Source organism: Phocoena sinus, chromosome 13 (assembly GCF_008692025.1).
Source record: "Phocoena sinus isolate mPhoSin1 chromosome 13, mPhoSin1.pri, whole genome shotgun sequence".
NCBI lineage: Eukaryota > Metazoa > Chordata > Mammalia > Artiodactyla > Phocoenidae > Phocoena > Phocoena sinus.
In genome coordinates, this window is record NC_045775.1 from 81758716 (window position 1) to 81778718 (window position 20003).

General features: G+C 51.5%; 2 protein-coding genes across 4 annotated transcripts; one reads left to right on the forward strand and one right to left on the reverse strand.

The window, feature by feature from the left end:
• The first annotated feature begins 517 nt into the window (after window positions 1–517).
• LOC116763891 (cytochrome c oxidase subunit 5B, mitochondrial) lies at window positions 518–2375 on the forward strand. The gene is made up of 4 exons (XM_032652004.1): window positions 518–703; window positions 1262–1335; window positions 1504–1603; window positions 2177–2375. Exons 1-4 carry the CDS (start codon window positions 601–603, stop codon window positions 2287–2289), a joined length of 390 nt encoding a protein of 129 aa, XP_032507895.1. The 5' UTR covers window positions 518–600; the 3' UTR covers window positions 2290–2375.
• A 6353-nt stretch (window positions 2376–8728) lies between these two features.
• On the reverse strand, window positions 8729–19868 carry ACTR1B (actin related protein 1B). 3 transcript variants are annotated; one of them, XM_032653014.1, is made up of 11 exons: window positions 19566–19868; window positions 17631–17695; window positions 16338–16413; window positions 15153–15278; window positions 14677–14801; window positions 14219–14435; window positions 14005–14097; window positions 13734–13908; window positions 12592–12653; window positions 12299–12339; window positions 8729–12104 (listed from the first exon to the last, which is right to left on the reverse strand). In XM_032653014.1, the coding sequence occupies exons 1-11, from the start codon at window positions 19611–19613 to the stop codon at window positions 12002–12004; spliced, it is 1131 nt and encodes a 376-aa protein (XP_032508905.1). In that variant the 5' UTR covers window positions 19614–19868; the 3' UTR covers window positions 8729–12001. The 3 variants fall into 3 exon arrangements, 2 of the variants coding, with proteins under 2 accessions (XP_032508905.1, XP_032508906.1); XR_004352874.1 differs by lacking the exon at window positions 8729–12104 and adding an exon at window positions 13334–13405 and having other exon boundaries at window positions 19566–19748; XM_032653015.1 differs by lacking the exon at window positions 15153–15278 and having other exon boundaries at window positions 9572–12104; window positions 19566–19723.
• Window positions 19869–20003: the final 135 nt, after the last annotated feature.

Below are 20003 nucleotides of genomic sequence, written 5' to 3' on the forward strand. Positions count from 1 at the left end.
GCTAGGACTGCGGGCAGGTCCTTCCCAAGTTCTTGTAGGCTGGGCCACAAGTTTGCAGTGGCTCACACACTGCCAGGAGAACCAGCATCACAATTAGCATGCATCACAACTAACACAGTGGCCTTTGGGAGTCCACTCGTAAATCTGGACAGTTTGGTGTGCAGCAAGTATCCTGACAGGCACTGGCTTCACGTCTTGCATCAGCTGCCTCCACGCTGCCTGAGCACCACTATCATGCAAGAAGCACAGGAACTCCAGTGTGGTTGACCCGTTCCAGGGACGAGGACCCTGAGGCCCACACACGCAAAACGAGTTGCACCCAATCCCAGCGTTAGTAAACGTCAGCGTCGCCAGAAGCCTACAATCGAGACCCTGACCGCCTCTACGCCTTCCCGGCTGCACGGCGGACGCAATGAAGCAGAGCTACGCATGCGCAGCCTTTCCCGCGGCCCCGCCCCCCGGCCGAGTCAGGTTAGTGGGGCGGGCTCCAGGCCGGAAGGAAGCGGAAAGTGGACACGGAGGGGAAAGAAGCCCTCCCCCGGAAGTCCCTTCTGCCTCCGGAGCCTGCTCCCGGAAGTGCTGGTGTTTGTAGCTGGCGTGATGGCTTCAAGGTTACTCCGCGGAGCTGGAGTGCTGGCCGCGCAGGCCCTGAGGGCCCGCGGTCCCAGTGGAGTCTCCGTGGTGCGCTCTGTGGCGTCTGGAGGTACTTGGCCTGCAGGGAGCGCCGGGGACCAGCGCCGTTGCCCTCCCGGGGTGGTGTTAAGGCAGCAAGGAGCGGGGGGTTGAGGCCGTTCAGCTCCTCCGGGCACCAGTGACCGCCCCAACGGACCCGAGAACCTCAGACTCCGCGGGCGTCTCCCCGTTGTTCTCGGCCGCCGCTGCTACTGACCACCATACTGACCCCTCTGCGAAAAAAACCTAAACGGAGACGCCGGGTGACCTTGGTGGGCAGGGGTTGCATCCGGGACGGGGCTAAGCCGCCCTTCAGGCCCGCGCCCGCCTCAAGGCCGATGCACTCCACTAGGACTCTGGTTGATCTGGTTTTAGAAAAAATGTGCCGAAAAATGGGCTTCCATGGTCGAAGGAAGAAAGGATCACCCCGTGTACCACTTTTGGGTATCGTGACTCTGGTCCTTAGGGGTCAGTGGGTATGGGTAACCTCTAGGAGCCTGTGGACCCACTAAAAGTATGCAGAGATGTCCATATGTGCATTTTCCTTGATCATTTCGGGCGACATCATAATTCACGTATTTTCCTTTAGGTGGTGTTCCTACTGATGATGAGCAGGCCACTGGGCTGGAGAGGGAGGTCATGCTGGCTGCACGCAAGGGACTGGTGAGGAGAACCTTGTGTCTTCTTGGGAGCTCATGGCCTTGGATGGAGTCAGAGCGGCCTCCTCTCTGGGAGCCTTCCATCCAGGAAACCTGGCTTGTGGGAACAGTACTGCTAGCCCCTAGAGGGTAGGGGTCATTTGGCATAATGGGTCCTTCATTTGTTTTTCAGGACCCGTATAATATGCTCGCCCCAAAGGCAGCCTCAGGTACCAAGGAAGACCCTAATTTAGTCCCCTCTGTCACCAATAAGCGGATAGTGGGCTGCATCTGTAAGTACCTCACCACTGTTTTCTTATCCATTTGTTTAATATTTGTTTAACATACAGGATGTCTATCAGCTGCTTCACATCTGTTGTTGTGTGTGAGTGTAGGTGTATAAAGAAGATGTGTGTGTAAATAAATTGTTCTAAGGGTCTTGGCCCTCAGGCCTCTCTGCCCGAGTAGGTCATCCTTAATGGTAAAGAGGCCTGGAACATCAATAATACTGGCTCATTGGAGAGGCAGTGTGAAGGAGTATTCATCTACAAAATATTTATTGTACTTTCTCTTTGCCACACACCATGTTAGGCACTAGGGGTACATACCACGATGGACCCAGCTTTGGGGTTCTACATAGGCAGGGAACTGTGAGAACCTGTGGTGACTCTGATAAGAGATCAGCTTACTCACAGGTAAACTTGGCCTCAGTTTCTTCATCTGAAAAATGGGGAGAGAGCTTGAACTGATCTCTTAAGGTGTCAGCCATAACTCTGTGTCTCAGAGGTGTCTGAGGAAGAGAGGTTAACATTGAAAAAGTCCCTTCTTCTAGGCTGGATGGCCTTCAGCCACCTTTTTTCTTTCAGGTGAAGAAGACAACAGTGCTGTCATCTGGTTCTGGCTGCATAAGGGCGAGGCCCAGCGATGCCCTAGCTGTGGAACCCATTACAAGCTGGTGCCCCACCAGCTGGCCCACTGAGCCCCTGCACTAACTCACTCAAAATGTGATGTAAAGTTTCTTCTTTCCAGTAAAGACTAGCCATTACATTGGCTTCTCCTCCTGTAGTTGGCTGGTCTTATTTCTTTCCTGTGTTTTTTGGGAAGGAATGGATGATTATGTTGGGAATAGCTATCTGTTAATACTAGCTTGCCATCCACTTGCTTTTGAACACTGAGATTGCCAGTTCCTTAATGCAGTGGTAGCTACCACCTGGCATGGGGAAAATGGGCTGTGGAGTCAGGCCGACTGGACTTGTAATACTGGCTCCATCATCTAGCTTTGTCACTGGGGGCCTTCTCTCTGAGGGTGGGTTACATCTTAAAATAAATAAATAAATACCTTGTGAGGTGTTAGGAATAATATATATAAAAAGAGCCTGGCAGATAGTAGGTCCTCACATTATCGTAAAGACAGAGCGGCCTTGTGGGGAGAGTTTTGGCTTTGAAGTCTTAAGGGACCCAGGTTCAAAGCATAGTTCATGGGGATGCCATCAGCAAAATGTAGAATATGGGACAATTCCAGAAACCAGCAGCCAGTTTCTTCAAATAAATTGCAAGCAGAAAAAAAACAGGTATGAGTACTTATCAAGTGAAACATGAGGAAGATACCAACCAAGAGCAGTGCGTGGACCTTGTTTGGATCTTGATGTGAGAAAATCAACTGTAAAGAAAAAAATCAAATACGGATATTTGGTATTTAGGGACTTATTAAATTTTAGACATGTTAAAGGAATTAGTTTTTTTTTTTTTTTATGCTTTAGTAATATATACTGAGGTACTTAGGGGTGAAATATGTCTGAGATTAACTTTAAAACAGAAGAAGGAAGAGAGTAGTTTGGGATATGACTGATCCATTGTAGCCAGGTACAAGAGGGGTTGTTGTGGGCTTCCCTGGTGGCGCAGTGGTTGGGAGTCCGCCTGCCGATTCAGGGGACACAGGTTCATGCCCCGGGCTGGAAAGATCCCACGTGCCACAGAGCGGCTGGGCCCGTAAGCCATGGCCGCTGAGCCTGCGCGTCCTGAGCCTGTGCTCCTCAATGGGAGAGGCCACAACAGTGAGAGGCCCACGTACTGCAAAAAAAAAAAAAAAAAAAAAGAGGGGTTGTCGTTTTTCTACTTTTGTGTATGTTTGAACTTTATCATAATAATAAGCCAAAAAAAAAAAAAGTTGAGAGAAACAAAAGCCCGATTCAGTCCCTTTATACCTGTGACACCTTGGACAATTAATTTCTCAAAAGCTGTTTTATCTGTAAAACGGAAATAGTACATATTTTGTTTTGGGATTTGCCATAGAGGTGGCTTTGGTTACTATTGCCACAAAATTGATCCAAACTAGATCTGTAAGTTGAATTGATAATGGGAGAGAAAAGCCCTTTCCTTCATCTTTTTTTTAAAATTTAAATTTATTTATTTACTTTTGGCTGCACTGGGTCTTCTTTACTGTGCATGGGCTTTCTCTAGTTGTGGTGAGCAGGGGCTACTCTTTGTTGCGGTGCGTGGGCTTCTCACTATGGTGACTTCTCTTGTAGAACACGGGCTCTAGGCGCGCAGGCTCAGTAGTTGTGGCTCGTGGTCTCTAGAGTGCAGGCTCAGTAGTGGCGCACGGGCTTAGTTGCTCCGCGGCATGTGGGATCTTCCTGGACCAGGGCTCGAACCCATGTCCCCTGCATTGGCAGGTGGATTTTCAACCACTGTGCCACCAGGGAAGCCTCTTCCCTTCATCTTGCCTTACTCCTCTTAAAGGTACAAAGCTACTGCTTCCTTTCCTGGCTGTCGTCTCGTTTCCAGGAAATGTCCAAGCATTTATCTGCCATTCAGGGCCATTCTCTGGGAAGGGGACACCTAAATAGCCACCTACCACTCCCACCTTAAATGCTGTTATAAACAAGAGTTTCCCAGTCAGGAAGACTGGTTTAGTGCTACCCTCAAGCCCTCTTGTCTGGCCCACCTCCTGCATCCTCTTTCCTTTTTCACCATCTTCCTTTCCAGTCAAAACTCTGCTTAGAGTGGACTTTTTGACTCTTCACATCATTACTTATTCCGTCTGCTTCCTCCCTCATCTCCAAGCCCACCTTGCATCTTTATTATTTTTTAACTTTTAAAATGGAAATATATTACAATATTATGTTTCAGTTGTACTACATTATGAAATGATCACCATAAGTCTAGTAACCATCTGTCCCCATACAAAGTTATTAAACTATTATTGACTGTATTCTTTACGCTATATATTACATCCCCATGGCTTATTTATTTTACAACTGGAGGTTTGTACCTCTTAATTCCCTTCACCTATTTTGCTCCTACCCCCCTCCCCTCTTCTCTGTATCTGTGAGTCTATTTTCATTTTGTTTTTTAGATTCCACATGTAAGGGAGATCTTACAGTTTTTGTCTTTCTCTGTTTGACTTATTTCACTGAGCATAATACCCTCTAGGTCGACCGATGTTGTCACAAATGGCAATATTTCATTCTTTTTTATGGTGGAGTAATATTCCATTGCATATATGTATATATTCATCTATTGCTGGACACTCAGGTTGCTTCTGTATCTTAGCTATTATAAATAATGCTGAAATGAACCTTGGTATGCACATATCTTTTTGAATTAGTTTTTTTCTTTGGGTAAATACCCAGAAGTGAAATTGCTGGATCATATGGCAGTTCTATTTTTAATTTTTTGAGAAAATTCCATACTGTTTTCCATAGTGGCTGCACCAATATACATTCTCACCAATAGTGCACAAGGGTTTCCTTTTCTCCACATCCTTGCCAAATTAGTTATTTGTTGCCTTTTTGCTGATAGCCATTCTGATAGGTGTGAGATGTTATCTCATTGTGGTTTTGATTTGCACTTCCCTGATGATTAGTGATGTTGAGCATCTTTTCATGAGTCTGTTGGCCATCTATACGTGTTTAGGAAAATATTCAGGTCCTCTGCCCATTTTTTAATTAAGTTGTTTGTTTTTTTGATGTTGAGTTGTATGAGTTCTTCATCTATTTTGGATATTAACCCTTATTGGATATATTATTTGTAAATATCTTCTCCCATTCAGTAGGCAGATTTTGTTTTTTTGATACAAATCTGTTTCATTGACCTATGTGTCTGTTTTTGTGCCAGTGCCATACTGTATTGATTGCTGTAGCTTTGAAGTATAGATTAAAATCAGGGAGCATGACACCTCCATCTTCGTTCTTCTTTCTCAAGATTGCTTTGGCTATCAGGGTCTTTTGTAGTTCCATACAAACTCTGGAATTACTTCTTCTAGTTCTGTGAAAAACGCCACTGGTATTTTGATAGGGATTTCATTGAATCTGTAGATTGCCTTAGATACCCCCTTGCTTTTCTCTTTTAAAAATTTTAACCAGTTTTCCCCTAAGAAAGAAAAATCTCCATATATTTCCAGACTGTGGTGGCAGAATAATGGTCCCCCAAAGATGTCCATGTCCTAATCCCAGAACCTGTGAATATGTTAGGTCGAACAGTAAAAGGTTATTAAGATTGCAGACAGAATTAAGGTTGCTAATCAGCTGACCTTAAAATAGGGAGAGTAACCTGGATTATCCAGGTGGGCCCAATAATCACAAGGGCGGCAGAAGAATGAGAGTCAGCGGGATGTGACTGTGGAAGAATGGTCAGAGGGATGCAATGTTACTGGTTTAAAGATGGAAAAAGGGGATCACAGGCTAAGGAATGCAGTTAACCTCTAGAAGCTGGGAAAAGCAAGGAAATGATTCTCCCCCAGTCTCCACAAAGAAACACAGCCCTGCTGCCACATTGATTTCAGTGCAGTGAGACCCATGACAGACTTCTATAGAACTGTAATGCTTTAATGGCATCAATAGATCAGTAAATTCAAGTCCTGTCTCCTGGGTTAGTGGGTCTCAAATTTCGCTGCACATTCGAGTCCCCTGGGTATATTTTTGTTCCCCATACCCGGCTCACACCCGGACCACTGAAGCAGAGTCTCTGGGGGTGAGACCCAGGCATTATTACTTTATAAAGTTCCCCAGGTGCTTTCAACATGCCGCCAAGGCAGAGAACCTCTACCTCAGGCTAACCACAAAAGCACAAAAGCATGAAGAGCTCTTTTTCTTGCCTGTTGGTAACTGGGAGCCCTAGGGGCAAAGAGGAAATGTAACACCCTTCACTAGGAGCACCAGACCTTTGCCTGTGGGTAGAAATGGGCTCCATCTAGCCATTTAGCAGCTTAGAAATTGGATCCTGTCTCTCCTCACTAGGCAAGAATACAGGTATCTCTCTAATGGTATTTATTAAACAACCTGAAAGTACAAAGATCTTTTTTTCTGGAACCACTTGAGTAAGTTGCTATCTGATGCCCCATCACAGGTTAGTGTGCATTTCCTACAAAGACACTCTCTCCTATACCTGCAATATGACTATCAAAATCAGGAAATTACAACTTGTACATTTCTACCATTTAATCCTCAGACCCTGTTCAAGTTTTGCTAAATGTTCCAATAACGTCCTTTATAGCAAAGAATCCAGTTCCTGTTACCTTTAGTTGTTATGTCCCTTTAGCCTTCTCCATTCTGGAACAGTTCTTCAGTCTTTCCTTGATTCCTGTGACATTGACACCTTTGAAAATTACACCAAGAACTTAGGTTTGTCTGATGTTTCCTCATGATTGGATTCAGGTTATGCATCTTGGGCAGGAGTAACACAGAGGTGATGCTGGACGCTTCTCAGTGGGCACGTGACGTCGATTTGTCCAATTGCTGATGAGGTGTTCACTTTGGTCACTTGATTAAAGTAATGTCTGCCAGGTTTCTTCACTGTATAGTTGCCCCTTAAATATTATTATTTTAAATTTAATTTTAGTTTTTTAGCCATGCCATGCGGCTTGCGGTATCTTAATTCCGTGACCAGGGATTGAACCCTTGCCCTCAGCAGTGAAAGCGCAGAGTCCTAACTACTGGACCACCAGGGAATTCCTACCCCTTAATTTTTTTTTTTTAATTTTAATTAATTTATTTATTTTTGTGTTGGGTCTTCACTGCTGCGCACAGGCTTTCTCTAGTTGCGGTGAGTGGGGGCTACTCTTTGTTGTGGTGTGTGGGCTTCTCGTTGCGGTGGCTTCTCTTGTTGGGAGCACGGGCTCTAGGCGTGAGGGCTCAGTAGCTATGACACATGGGCTTAGTTGCTTTGCGGCATGTGGGGTCTTGCTGGACCAGGGCTCGAGCCCATGTCCCCTGCATTGGCAGGCGGATTCTTAACCACTGCGCCACCAGGGAAGTCCCCACCATCCCTTAATTATTAATAAGTATCTTACAGGGCAATACTTTGAGATGTCAATACCCTGTACCTCATCGAACTTTCAATTTATTAATTTATATCAGTATAGACTTATGCCTTCACATTGTATTCAGTGAATTATAATTCATTAACTGTCATTATTTTTTGATGTTTAATTTGTTCCAAATTTGACCAGTGGAAGCTTCTTTAAGCAGGCTCCTGTGGCCTTTTGACATGTCCCTATCATTCTTGTAGCACTTCTTTTATTCTCTGGCACAAAATGTTGCAGGCTGTTAAACCCCTGAGGTAGGTGCTATTATTATCACCCCCATTTTAGAGATGCGGGAACCTAGGAACAGCTCCAGATTACACAGCTAGTTAGTTGTGGTGGCAGGATTGTGAATCCAGACCATTTAGCTCAAGCCTGAGCTTTTCCCCTCTAAGTTTTTATTTTGAAATAATTTTAGACCTATAGAAAAGTTGCAAAAATAGTACAGAGTTCCTGCTTACCTTTCACCAGTTTCTGCTAACATTAACCTGTGACATTAACACACAGCACAGTGACTGAAGCCAGGAAATTCACATTGATACAGTACTATTAACTGATTCTGCCAGCTTTTTCAGTAAGGTCCTTTTCTGATCAGAATCTCATGTTGCATTTCACTGTCATACCTCCTTGGTCTCCTCAAACCCGTGACAGTTCCTCAGTCTTTGTCTTTATAATCTGTCACTTTTGAACAAGATCGCTGGTCCACTGATTTATAGAAATGCCCTCAGTTTGGGTTCGCCTGCTGTTTGCTCCTGGTTAGGTGGAGGTTATCCAAGAACACACAGGTCACATTGCCGTCTCTTAAAGCACCACGTCAAGATGGTGATTACCGGGGATGTAAACTTTGATCATTTGGTTAAGGTGATATCTACTAGGTTTCTCCACTGTAAGGTTACTATTTTTCCTTTTTTAATCAGTAAGTACCTCATGGGGAGATACTTTGAGACAGCGCAAATGTCCTTATTTTTCGCTTACTAGTTTTTGCATCCATTTTTGCCTGCAGCAATAACCGTGATGTTTGCCTGACAGTGATTTTCTGTTATTCCTTCTACGTTCATTAATTGGAATTCTAGAAGTAAGAACTGTCCCTTCTCCCCCATGATTGATCTCAGACTGGACTCATGACTGTTTTATTCTATGACTTATAATCCAGTATAATACAAATATAACCCAGTATAGTACAAATATAACCCAGTATGATACAAATATAATCCAGCATGATACAAATATAATCCAGTATAGTACAAATATAATCCAGTATAATACAAATTTGACCACTGGGTGCTCCTGCAAGTTGCTTCCCAAGTCCTCTAGAGAGGCCATCTTCTTTTCTGAGCACTTCCTTCCTTCACAGTACCACAGGATATTCTAGGCTAGGCTCATTTTATACTTTCTCTGCCCCAGGTCTGCGATTTCTCCAAGGACCTCTGGTTCCTTTTATTGAAGAATGGTATTTAGAAACCAAGATCTGGATACTATATGTGCTTATTGCCACTGGGGTGTCATTGTCTCTAGGCCCTCTGAGCAGACAGGGCTAAGAAATATACACACATATATTCTAACCCATTTACTTCAGCATCTTTCTGTATGTATGATAAAAGCCATGAGTTCCTACTACCTCCAATCCCCATCCAACACCACAGGGTTCATTCTAGCCTTATCACCTTCTCATCTGTAGCTTTTTTCCAACAGTGAGAAACCCAGCAGGGCTAGAGCTCTGTAACCACACCATCCCTGCAGGAGAGGGAGTAGGGAGAGTGTTGCTCGGCCTTAAAGGATGGGATTTTGACAGACATTAGGGAAAGTCATTCCCAGCAGACAGAAGACCATGAGTAGAGGCTGGCAGGCACATCAGGGCATGACAATGCCTAAGCCTAACACAGGGAAGGAACAAGACTCCAAAGGGCCACAATTAAACGCAACAATGCATAGCTCATGAGGGCAATTTCACCAGCAGTTTCGCATCAGTTCAGTTTTATTTCACCAAGCAGTGGAGAACCGCCTGACATTTTGGATTAGGAAGTGGCAGAACCAAGGCTATCTGGGCTTTGGATCCAAGGGCAAATGGATTGGGTGGGGAGGATGGAGCTGCGGTCATGAGCTAGGGTGGTGGCAGTGGCTACTGTGGAAAAGAAACCAGGTGGGAAAGGCGCTACAGAACCAACAGAACCTGGCAACTGACAGAATGTGGGGAAGGTAAGAGGAGGGAGAAGGCAAAGTGACAAGGCTCTAAGCCTGTGTGCTTGGGAGAAAGTGGTACCATAAACAGAACCCCAAACAAAGGTTTCTCTGTAAATTCTGTTTCCCCCTTGGGGACGGGCACGCTGTGACCACAAAGCCTCACAAAATGTTCTCTGAAGACAGGCCTGACTCAGTGACGTCTCTCCTCCTGCCTGATCTCGAGTTCCGGGCCCTCCCTCGGCCCCACCAAGTCCATTGCCTTCAACACACAGCTACGATAACCACGCGCCCCTGACTGACTGCCCATCACTCAGGACACAGCTAAAAACCCTCCCGAGGCCCCCTACATGCTGGCCCCAACCTACCCCTCTGGTTTACCTCACATTATAGCTAGAGACCACTCACGCTGCCCTGCGCCTTAACCTCGCTTGGGCCCATGTCCTTTTTTTCTAGCCCCACCAGTCCCAGGCATCTCCTTGAACTCTTAACCTCTCCCAGGAACACCCCCTCTTTACCTGGCTAACCCCTCCTACACCCGTGCAAGTCCGCCTGCCCCACCTGCTGGCTTAGATGCCCCTCCTCTTGGCCCCCCAGCTCTGTACTGAAATGCCCTGTTTATCTTTCTCCCCTGATCTGTGTTTTTAGGGGCAAAGATATGTCTTGTTTACCGCTGGCTCCAAACACAAGGCACCTCCTGGACATACTGTAGCTGTTCTTGATGTAAGTACTTGATGAGGAAGGAGAGGGTAGACACTCTCAACTCACTTCTCACTGCTCCCTTTCCGTCCACTGCCCTTCCTCTCCTTGCTGCTCAGCTTACTCTCTCAGAGCCCAGCTCATCGATACAGCCTTCTACATCTCTCCCATCACCCCGCTTCCTGACTTGGCTGAACTTGGATCCTGTATCAGTTCAGGCTTGGTCTATTGGCCTGTTACATCTGAGCCGAGCAGCAGAGATGCTCAAACAGAACAGGTGAGGGCGTGGATGCACCCAGCCCCAGCCCCGCCTGCCACAAGGCCCCATCCAAGAATAAAGGGGAGAAAGGCAGCCTGTTCTCCTGGCAGACTGCAGCAAGCGTGTAAAGAGGCTGGGGAATTCAGCCACCAGGTTGAGAGCCCAGCCTCCTGGGGCCTCCCGTGCCACGTTGCCCCGCCAACCACTGAAATCTCAGGCTTCTGAGCTACAGCCAGTGCCGTGCTGCTTTGGTCCTCAGGGATGGATGAGCAAACAACAGTGCAAAGAACCACAAGAAAACAGAGCCACACACTGGGCCTTGTCCATAATTATTACTATAATGATTTACAAAAAAATTTTTTTCAGGCAACTGTGTTAAATTATTGTACATTTGTGGGAGAGGGAGATGGGGGTCCTGGCCACAAGGTAAATGAAGACCTCTTCTGTGGGAGAGGTGGGAGGAGGAAGTGTGCCCTCCTCACCCCCACTAGGTCTGACTTGTGATTAAGTGGCTTCCCTTCAACAAATGAAGACCATTCACCCTTCCTGTCCCAGGTACTGGTGTAAAGGACAGGAAGCAGCAAGACACTGAAGTGCTTTGAAGGGGAGAACGCAACACGCTGCGGCCGCCCAACCCCAGTGCATCCTCTGCTCTGGCTCCAAAGGGTCGGAGCCCAGCCCAGACTCCTTACGGGGGACGGAAGAAGACTGACAAGAACTCAGTCTACACCAAGGCACCCATCCAGAAAGATGGGGGAACAGAGTGTGAAAGGGTCAGGGATGCCTAGGTGTGGCCCTCTGGGCTGCTCTGCTGGGTCAGGGAGAGGAGGTGGCATGAGAAGCAGTAGCACCCCCTACTCCATCCCACTCGGCAAGGCTAGTATACAGGCATCCAGGCACCTGGCCCTGCTGGAGAAAATGGGGGTATTTGGGTGTCTGGCCCTGGAGCTCGGGGCAGCAGAGAGTCATGGGCCTAATTGGTTCTGCCAAGGGTGACACCCAGAACCGCCCAAAGCTGGGCCCCTCAATTCCCATCTTCCAGCTCAAGCCTCCCATCCATGCAGCTAATGTTACTGTGTGTGCGTGTGTGTGTGGGGAGGGCTGCAGGGAAGCATTGTTGCACCACTTGCCGGGGGTTCAGGGCATGCAGGGGGCCCTGAGGCCTAGTATGTGAACCGGACCAGAAAGGGTTAAGGACTCTGGCTCCCCTTTCCTCCCATCTTCCCAACGCTACACCTTCCTCCTTGGGCACTAGAAGGTTTTACGATGAATAGCCCGGGAGCCATCCTCTTCATATTCCTTTTTGGATACCCACATCTTCTTAAAAGTGTCCAGCGAGGCCAGGATGGAGCCACTGTGAGGAGGGAGGGAGAGCAGTCTTGTGGACCTGAGGGCTGAGCCAACCGCCCTCCCTGGGCGCCCAGCGCTCCACTTCCCTTACCTGGGAGGGAAACCCACCCACCTCCACCTGGCCTGGGCCAACCCGGGGAGAAGTGTCCAGGGCACAATGGTCTCCTCCCAGAGCCCTCCCTGTGAGCCCTGCCTCACCCGATCCACGTGGAGTACAGCCGTTCCTGAGGGGCTGAGATCTAGAGGGAGAAAGTGGCAACGTGACTGCCCCACCCCCGCACAGAAGCCCCAGTCCCAGCCTCAGGGAGGGGGGGCCTTTCTCCCAGTGCCCGAGGCCAGGCAGCAAGTGCCGCAGCTGGCAGCAGGGGGAGCAGCAGGGCTGGGCTGGGCTTGGAAGGCAGAGAGCATCTGAGGGTGGTTCTTGCTCTTTCCTCCCTGGGTCCAGGTTGCCCAGCACCCCCATGCCCCATGGGGACTCCCCATAACCTCACCTTGATTTTGACGTCTTTGGGGGCAAGCTTCTTTACTTCACTTAGTAATCGGTCGCCAAAGCCTGTGAACACAAGGCTGGCTGAACTGGGGGTCCACATCCGACCGTTTACCACTAGCTCCCCCGCATCCAAGCTCTGGTGCCCCAGCCCCAGGTGCTGCCACGCTTGTTTTTGCCATTCTTGCCAGGATTAAGGGTAAGGGCAAGCCACCCCAAAGGCATAAAAGATCCAGCAGGATGCCTACAGGTGGGCCCAGCTTCCTTCCTCAGGAAGGCAGCATGAGATAGAACCCCAAGTCACTCAGCTCGGCCCGACCCCTACACTCTCCCTCACGCGCTGCTCTGGAGCCAAAACCGCCAGAAGCAAAGGCAAAGGCGAACGACGAGTCAGGAGAACACGCCTGCCACTTCTACCCAGCAGATGGGCAAACACACACAGTGTCGGGACGGCGCCGGGGGACTCTCGTCCATAACTGATGGGGGTGAAAGTGGCACAGCCTCTCAGGAGGGAAACTCTGGTGATATCTACCAGGTGACAAATGCACATACGCACCCTCTTACTCAGCAATTCTAGTCCTAGGATTTTTCTTTTAGGTATATTCTCATCACGTGAAGTAACAGTGTATGAGGTCAACCATTGGAGCATCTTTGTGATCAGAAAGAATTGCACCATCCCCAAGGCCATCCGCAGGTTAACAATTAAATGGCACATCCACCCCATAAGGCCAGATAAGAGAACTTACACTCTAGGAAAGATCTTCTGGATGTGGTGCAAAGTCAAAAATACATGGCGTGGAGCTTCAGTACACTAAGGTCTGTGTAAAGAGGGAGTGCTTATTCATGCACAGGTGTTAGCTGAGAAACTAACAATTCCTGTGGGGAGGGAACTGGGTGACCAGGACAATGGGAGAAGGCAGACTTCATCTAATACATTTTAGACCTCGTTAAACTTATCACCTATTTACAAAGTAAACAAAATTTAATTTTAAATCTTTCTCTTAAAAAAAACAAAACCAAAAACTGAGCACCCAAAAAACCAACAGGAAATGGGCCATCTCCCAGGCTTCTAGGAAGTGGGATGCAGTCTGAGGGTCCAGCTGCCCTTGGCCTCCAAGTCATACTACCACCTCCCAATTGTGGTACCTTTGAAAAGTGTGGAGCCACCGGAGAGCACGATGTTGGCGAACAGCGTCCGGCGAAGGTCCATGTCAGACTTGTGGATGGCGAAGGCCAGCACCTCGTGGAGCCCCTCACTCTCATCCCCTATCAGGTCTGGCTGGAACAGCAGCTCGGGGGCCCGGAAGCGTGCTGGCCCCACCTTGGGAACACAAGATTGAGGCAGACAGGCCTCCTCCTCCTCCTCCAGGTCCCGGCATCACTCCTGCCCCCGCCCGGGGCCGGCCTGGCAACTTACGTCGAGGGTGCTGCCGTCTGGCAAGGTGTACTGCACCTTCTCTGTCTCCAGAGCCTCATCCTTCTGCGGGCTGATGGACAGGTAGCAGGCCCGCTGCAGTGGGCGGGGACACAGCCCTCAGGAGGCGGCAACCGGGACACCCGCACCCAGGGCTCAACCTTACGCCGGGTCCGACCACCGCCCGCCCCGTTCCCCACCTCCTGCCCTGCGTCACCTCTTTGATGGTCCGGACGACCTCAAACTCTGCTGAGGTGTGAAAGTCAACCCCCTCCTTGCGCAGCTGCAGCCGGAGGTAGCGGGAGACGTCGCGGCCGGCAATGTCCACCCGCATGATGGAGTGCGGCATGGCAAAGCCCTCGTAGATGGGGACGGCGTGAGTGACCCCATCCCCTGAGTCCAGAACGACTCCCGTCGTGCGTCCTGTTGCATACCTGTCACCAGGTCAGCATCCCTTCACCTCAGCCACTGAGGCATGGGGACCTCCTCACCCCTGGAAGGGACCCCGGGACATGTGCATCATCTGGTCTGAAAAAGGGACCCGCGGGGCTCCCTAGAGGGACGGTCATCAGGGGGCTGTTTCTACAGGGAAGTCAGATGCCTGGTCATCCCGAGCAGGAGGCTGCCCCCAGGGAGAACGGAGATGGAGGGGCCGCAGGGCTTAGGGAGACTCACAGGCTAAGCACGGCCTGCATGGAGATGAACAGGGCTGGCACGTTGAAGGTCTCGAAGAACACCTCTGCCGCCTTCTCCCGGTTCTTACATGGGTTGAGCGGAGCTTCCGTGAGAAGAACAGGATGCTGCAAGAGACGCCAGAGTTGCCGGCAGGTGCAAAGACAGCGTACTGGCGCTGCAATGGTCCTTCCAGAGAGCCACCCGCCCCTGTGAGCACGTGACGCTGCGGCCTGCCATCCCTCCCGACGGCACAAGCCCACCATCTGCCGGTAGTTTTACTCTTCCAAAGATCCAGCGCTCCCTGGAAAATTCTGCTCGGCAGCCACGGACTGTGTGGACCCAGGCCCACGCAACACAGAGGCGACAGGCCCTGACAAAGCCAGAGGAAACGAGGAAGCCTGACTGGGACGCCGCGGGCAGGGAGAGGACACCGCAGGGAGAACCAGGCCCCCTGGCGGGAGGGGCCACTGCCCCACCTCCTCGGAGAAGGTCTGCAGCTGGTCCTTGGAGTAGACGTACTGCCAGATGCGCTCCATGTCGTTCCAGTCCCGCACCACACCGTGCTCCATGGGGTAGCGGATGGCCAGCAGCCCCCGGTGCTCCTGCGGAGTGGGGAGGCCCACTGTGGCACCAGACATTCACCCAGCAACTGCTCCCTGCCCGCCTGGGAGCTGCCCCTTCATCCGCTCGCCGGATGTCCCCATGCCCCGTGACAGGTCCTGAACCCGGCACAGGTTCATCTGTCCAACTGCTTCTCAGGCTCTCAGAGCCCAGCCAGTCTCCAAGGCCAGGACCAGAGAGGGTGGCAGAGTGCTCCTTCCCACCCTGCAGTCCCCCCCCCTCCCTCCACAGCCCTTCGTCCTCTACACTCACGGCCAGCACAGCCTGACCTCCATCCCCACCACTTCAGTGCCAGGAGCCCCCACGTAGGCCGATCCTACTTGGTCCCCTCCTGCGGTCACGTGCTGCCACCGCTCCTCCCAGGCACAGCTGGATGCCGTGAGCCACCTCTCCTCCCAGCTCTTCAGCCAGTGCTTGCGCCTCTCACGCGGACCTGCCCTTCAACTTCCCCCCAAACGTGCCCCTTCCTGCCCAGCGCCACTCGGCCTCTCACCCACAGCCGCGGCTCCTCCTGACCCCACCTCCTGAGAGCCCCATTATCTGCACCCCGAGCCCTCGACACCCCACACCGTAGACACCCCGGGTGCCTAAACTGCACTTGCCTGTTATCTCTGCCACCCTCACCCCCATTCACTCCTCCTCCCAAGGGCCTCATCTGGCCCTGCAGCCTCTAGGTGTCTCCCCGGCTGGAGCACAAGAGCTGGCCCTCTCACTCAGGTCATCAAGTCCCAGTGATTCAGACTTTTAAGTCACATTTTAACCAGTTCTTTCCTTTGTAGTTTCTAAAAGACAGGGCATGAAGTGGTCTAACTCTGCTGCCCTATACAGGAACCATGGTGCCATCGCACAGAGCAAAGGGACCATGGTGCAGTACCGCTGAGCTGCAGCCTGGATCCTGGAGCCAGGAGGGCACCCAGCAGATGGCCTCAGAGAACAGACGCCCAGGGCCCTCTCTGGCGGTACAGCTCTGATCACCAGTCAAGGCTCCTGGGACAATGAAGACCCAAAACCCAGAAAAAGGCAGGCTCCACAGGTATTACCTCTGCTTTTGGTCCAATGAAGAGGTCCCCTTCCAGGGCTCCAGCCATCACCCGCATGTGTTTGGGGCGTCCGACACTGTGAAGACAGGAGAGGTCAGGGAGGTGGGCAGGGGGCACAGCTGAGCCCAGTCCAGGAAGACCAAAGTCCAACTCCAATGTTCAAGAGGGTAACTGTACTCAAAGCATCAGGAGGTGGCCACGGGGCAAAGGTCAGAACCTAGGCCTATGGGCCATGGGACTACAGAGCAGGCCTTGGCAGGACAGAAGACTCAGGGTCAGAAGACGAGGTGTTACTTCCATTTCCCACCAGCCCTCCCAGAGACAGCTGAGAGCTCTGTAATGTCAGCCCTGGCAGAGGGTCAGCTTCTGTAGCCACGATGACTCAGCCCACGCTCTTGATTTCAGGAGGGCAGACCAAGGCGGGGTGGCCCCAGGAAACTGGGCTGTGGCTCCCTCGTACACCCCTCTCTCACTCAGTCAGTCCTGCCCCTTCCCACTGCCAGGGCTTCCAGAACAGAGATGCAATTCTTGGCAGAGTGGATGGGCTACCATTACAAAATCTGACCCAAGTTCCCTGCACATCAAGAGGAACCTTTAATTACATTCAACGTGAGTTGAAAAGGAAAGCTGAGGCCCCACTGGATGCTTTAGGCTGGCTCTGTCTTGATATAGCCAGCCATTTCAGGGGCCTTAGGACTCCCCCACGCCGGCTTGGGCCACTAAACCCTAAAACCTCCAGGATTTGAGACGAGACACGGCCAAGGGAAAACTTCCCGATGGGCTACAGTGGCCGGAGGAGCACTCCAGGCTTTCTCCAGGTTTCACCTCCCCCTTACCTCTGCCACCACTGGCACCATTCAGGCAAAAACCCTCCTTGACTGAACAAAATATTTTCTAGAGTCTGAAAATAAATGGGCCCCAAAGAAAACACTTCCCGGGAGGAAGGGGTGGTATTAACTCCCCACTTTTTCCTCTGAATCTAGGTCTCTCTCCTGGAGACGTCTCTCTCTTATTCTTGCTGCTGCTACCACACCCTGTCCCAAGAGGAATGCTGGTGGCTTCTCCTCCTTCTTGGCTAAAGGAGGGACCAAAATTAGCCTCCAAAGAGGAGGGGGGAAGCCCAGAGCACATGTCTTCTCCTTCCAGCACCCTTAAGAGCAACAGCTTCACAAATCTGGAGTTTTCCCTACAGGTGGGGACAAGAGTTGGCCTCAAAGAGAGCTGTGACACAGGACCCACGTTCTCTGTGGAAGCAAACCGAAGGGTTAGGGATGCTGCCTGAGAAACACTTACTAGTTTGGGAAACAGTATTTGGGAATCTGGTCTCCTGCAAAGCCAGCCTTGATCACCCCCGAACCCTGCAAAGAAAAACAATGTTTAGCTCCCAACATTCACCTCCAGATGAAGGCAGTGCCCTGCCATGGAGAGGGCTGCTGCCCCACCATGGCAGCCCGGGGTGGCAGCCTGAGATCCTGCCAAGAGGGCAAGGCCATTTACAAGTGCGCCAGTGGTACAAAACCGGGAGCGATTTTGCATCCCCTCCCCCAAATTTGACAATGTCTGGAGACTGGGGAGCGGGGGCTGCCACTCGCTTCTAGGTAGAGGCCAGGGATGCTGTTATACATCTTAAGAGGCACAGGACAGCCCCACATAACCAAGAATTATCCAGGCCAAAATGTCACTAGTGTGGAGACGGAGGAACCACGAAGTACATCCTCGTCTGCACACTCCAAGGTCAGCTCCAGGCAGGAGGACTCCATAGCAGCACAAGCTACTCCCAAAACCCAGCTAAAAGCAACCCATAAGCTTTTTGCAACACTCTCTGGCCCCCTCCCCTCAGCAACCACGGGCCACATACAGGACCCGCTGGGGAAGATCACTGGGTTCACTGGGACAACTGGCACCTATCCTCAAGTGGCTTCTCCAGAGACTACAGGAGGACAGCTTGGTCTTGCCACTGCTCCAGCATGGAAGCTGGACTTAGAATATCTTAAAGGGAACCTGGCATCTAGAAACCTCCCACTCACTGCAGGAATGAGCATCTCAACCTCTCTTCCCATAGATCTCCATCACAACCCTTGGGGTCTGCAGAGCAGAAATAAACATCCCCAAGTTACAGAGGAGGGGCTGGAAGCCCAGAGGAACCAAACAGGTTGCCCTCTAAACTCATTAACTTGTTGATTAGCCCGCCAAGTAAGGAACTGGCCCGATCTTTCCTGTAGCCTGATGGAGAGCATCCTCCAAGCCCAGCTCTAGCCTTATTAAACATGCCCTGCTGTGACTCAGGGCACGTACATGGGTACTCCAAAAAAGACAGCCGTTCAGGGATTACAGGGAGACAGATCCCAGAAAGAGAAGTGAGTCATTATCAAAAACTCCAAGGCCCACACACCAGAGGCAGATACCAGCTAGGGGCAGATCCACGGATCCCTGCCCTTCATTTTCTTCCCGTGGACCAGAAAACATGCTGAGCCCCAGTGCTGAAGGACAAACCACAATGAAGCCAGGCAACTTTCCTCTGAGTTTGCAAACAATGTTCCCAAACTGCTATGGGTCCTGGGAAGAGTAGTCCTGAACTCTCTCCACTTCCCTGCCGGCTGTGGAACTTCTGCTTGGCTCCGGGAGCACTTAAGGAGAGGGTCAAAGTAGCCAAGTGGTCAGCCAGGTGGTGGCGGCTATGTGGTGGGCAGAGCTTAACTTGCATTTTCCCCAGTCCCAGGAAAAGGGCGCAGTAGGGCCTGCCCACTCTGGTAGTGCTGCCTGGGGGTGCAGCACTTGGAAAGAGCTGTTGTAGAGGCCCCCAGGCCAACCTTCTCCAAAAGATGAGGCCAGCAGTGTGCAAGAGGGCAGCCAGGGCCACAGCCTGAGAAGAGGTAAAGGGGCTGGGGTCGAAACCTGCCCAGCAACCCCACTCTCAACTGAGAAAGGTCCGGGGTGCCTCGGCCGGGCCGCCCGACTGTCACCCCACCTCTCCGGATGCTGACCAAGGGCCGCCAGAACGATGGGACCCCGTTCTTCTCCGGACCTCCCTGCCCGGCTCAGGGAGGGCTCGGGCTGGGGTTCCGCCGCGCCAGCGGGGGGCTGGCCCCGTGGCCCCAACTACAGGGCCAGGTGGAGACGGCCGTTAGGGGTGGCGGGCGGGCAGTGAGCTAGAGGGACCAGTGGAGTCTGTCGGGGGTCCCCGCGTACACTGCCGCGTGCGCCCTCCCCCCGGCTGCCAAGCCTCACGTTGTCGATGACCACGGGCTGGTTGGCGATGATGTCGTAGGACTCCATGGCCGGGCCGGGCCGGCCCTGCCCAGCAGGCGGGCTGCAGGAGTGACCAACGGCGGCCTGGCCCGCTGACCCGGACGGCGGCGGCTCCTCACGCGGTGCCGCGCCTCTCCCACCCCGAGCGCGCAGCCTACGCAAGCCCGGCGGAGTTTTCTGGGGGGCGGGCCCCGCGGCCAATCACCGCTCCCACCTGGGCAGATTGACGGCGGGCCCCCGGGTCCCGCGGCGGGCAAAGGGGCGGGGCCGCCTGTCCTGACCAGCCAATGGAGACGGCTCGGAGGAATCGCTGGGGAGCTTCCAAGGTAGGCTGCACCGTGTGTGTGTGTTGGGGGGGTGACGTCATTGCCCCGCGCTTAAGGAGGACGCGGTCAGAGAGCGGTGGGCTGCTAGGTC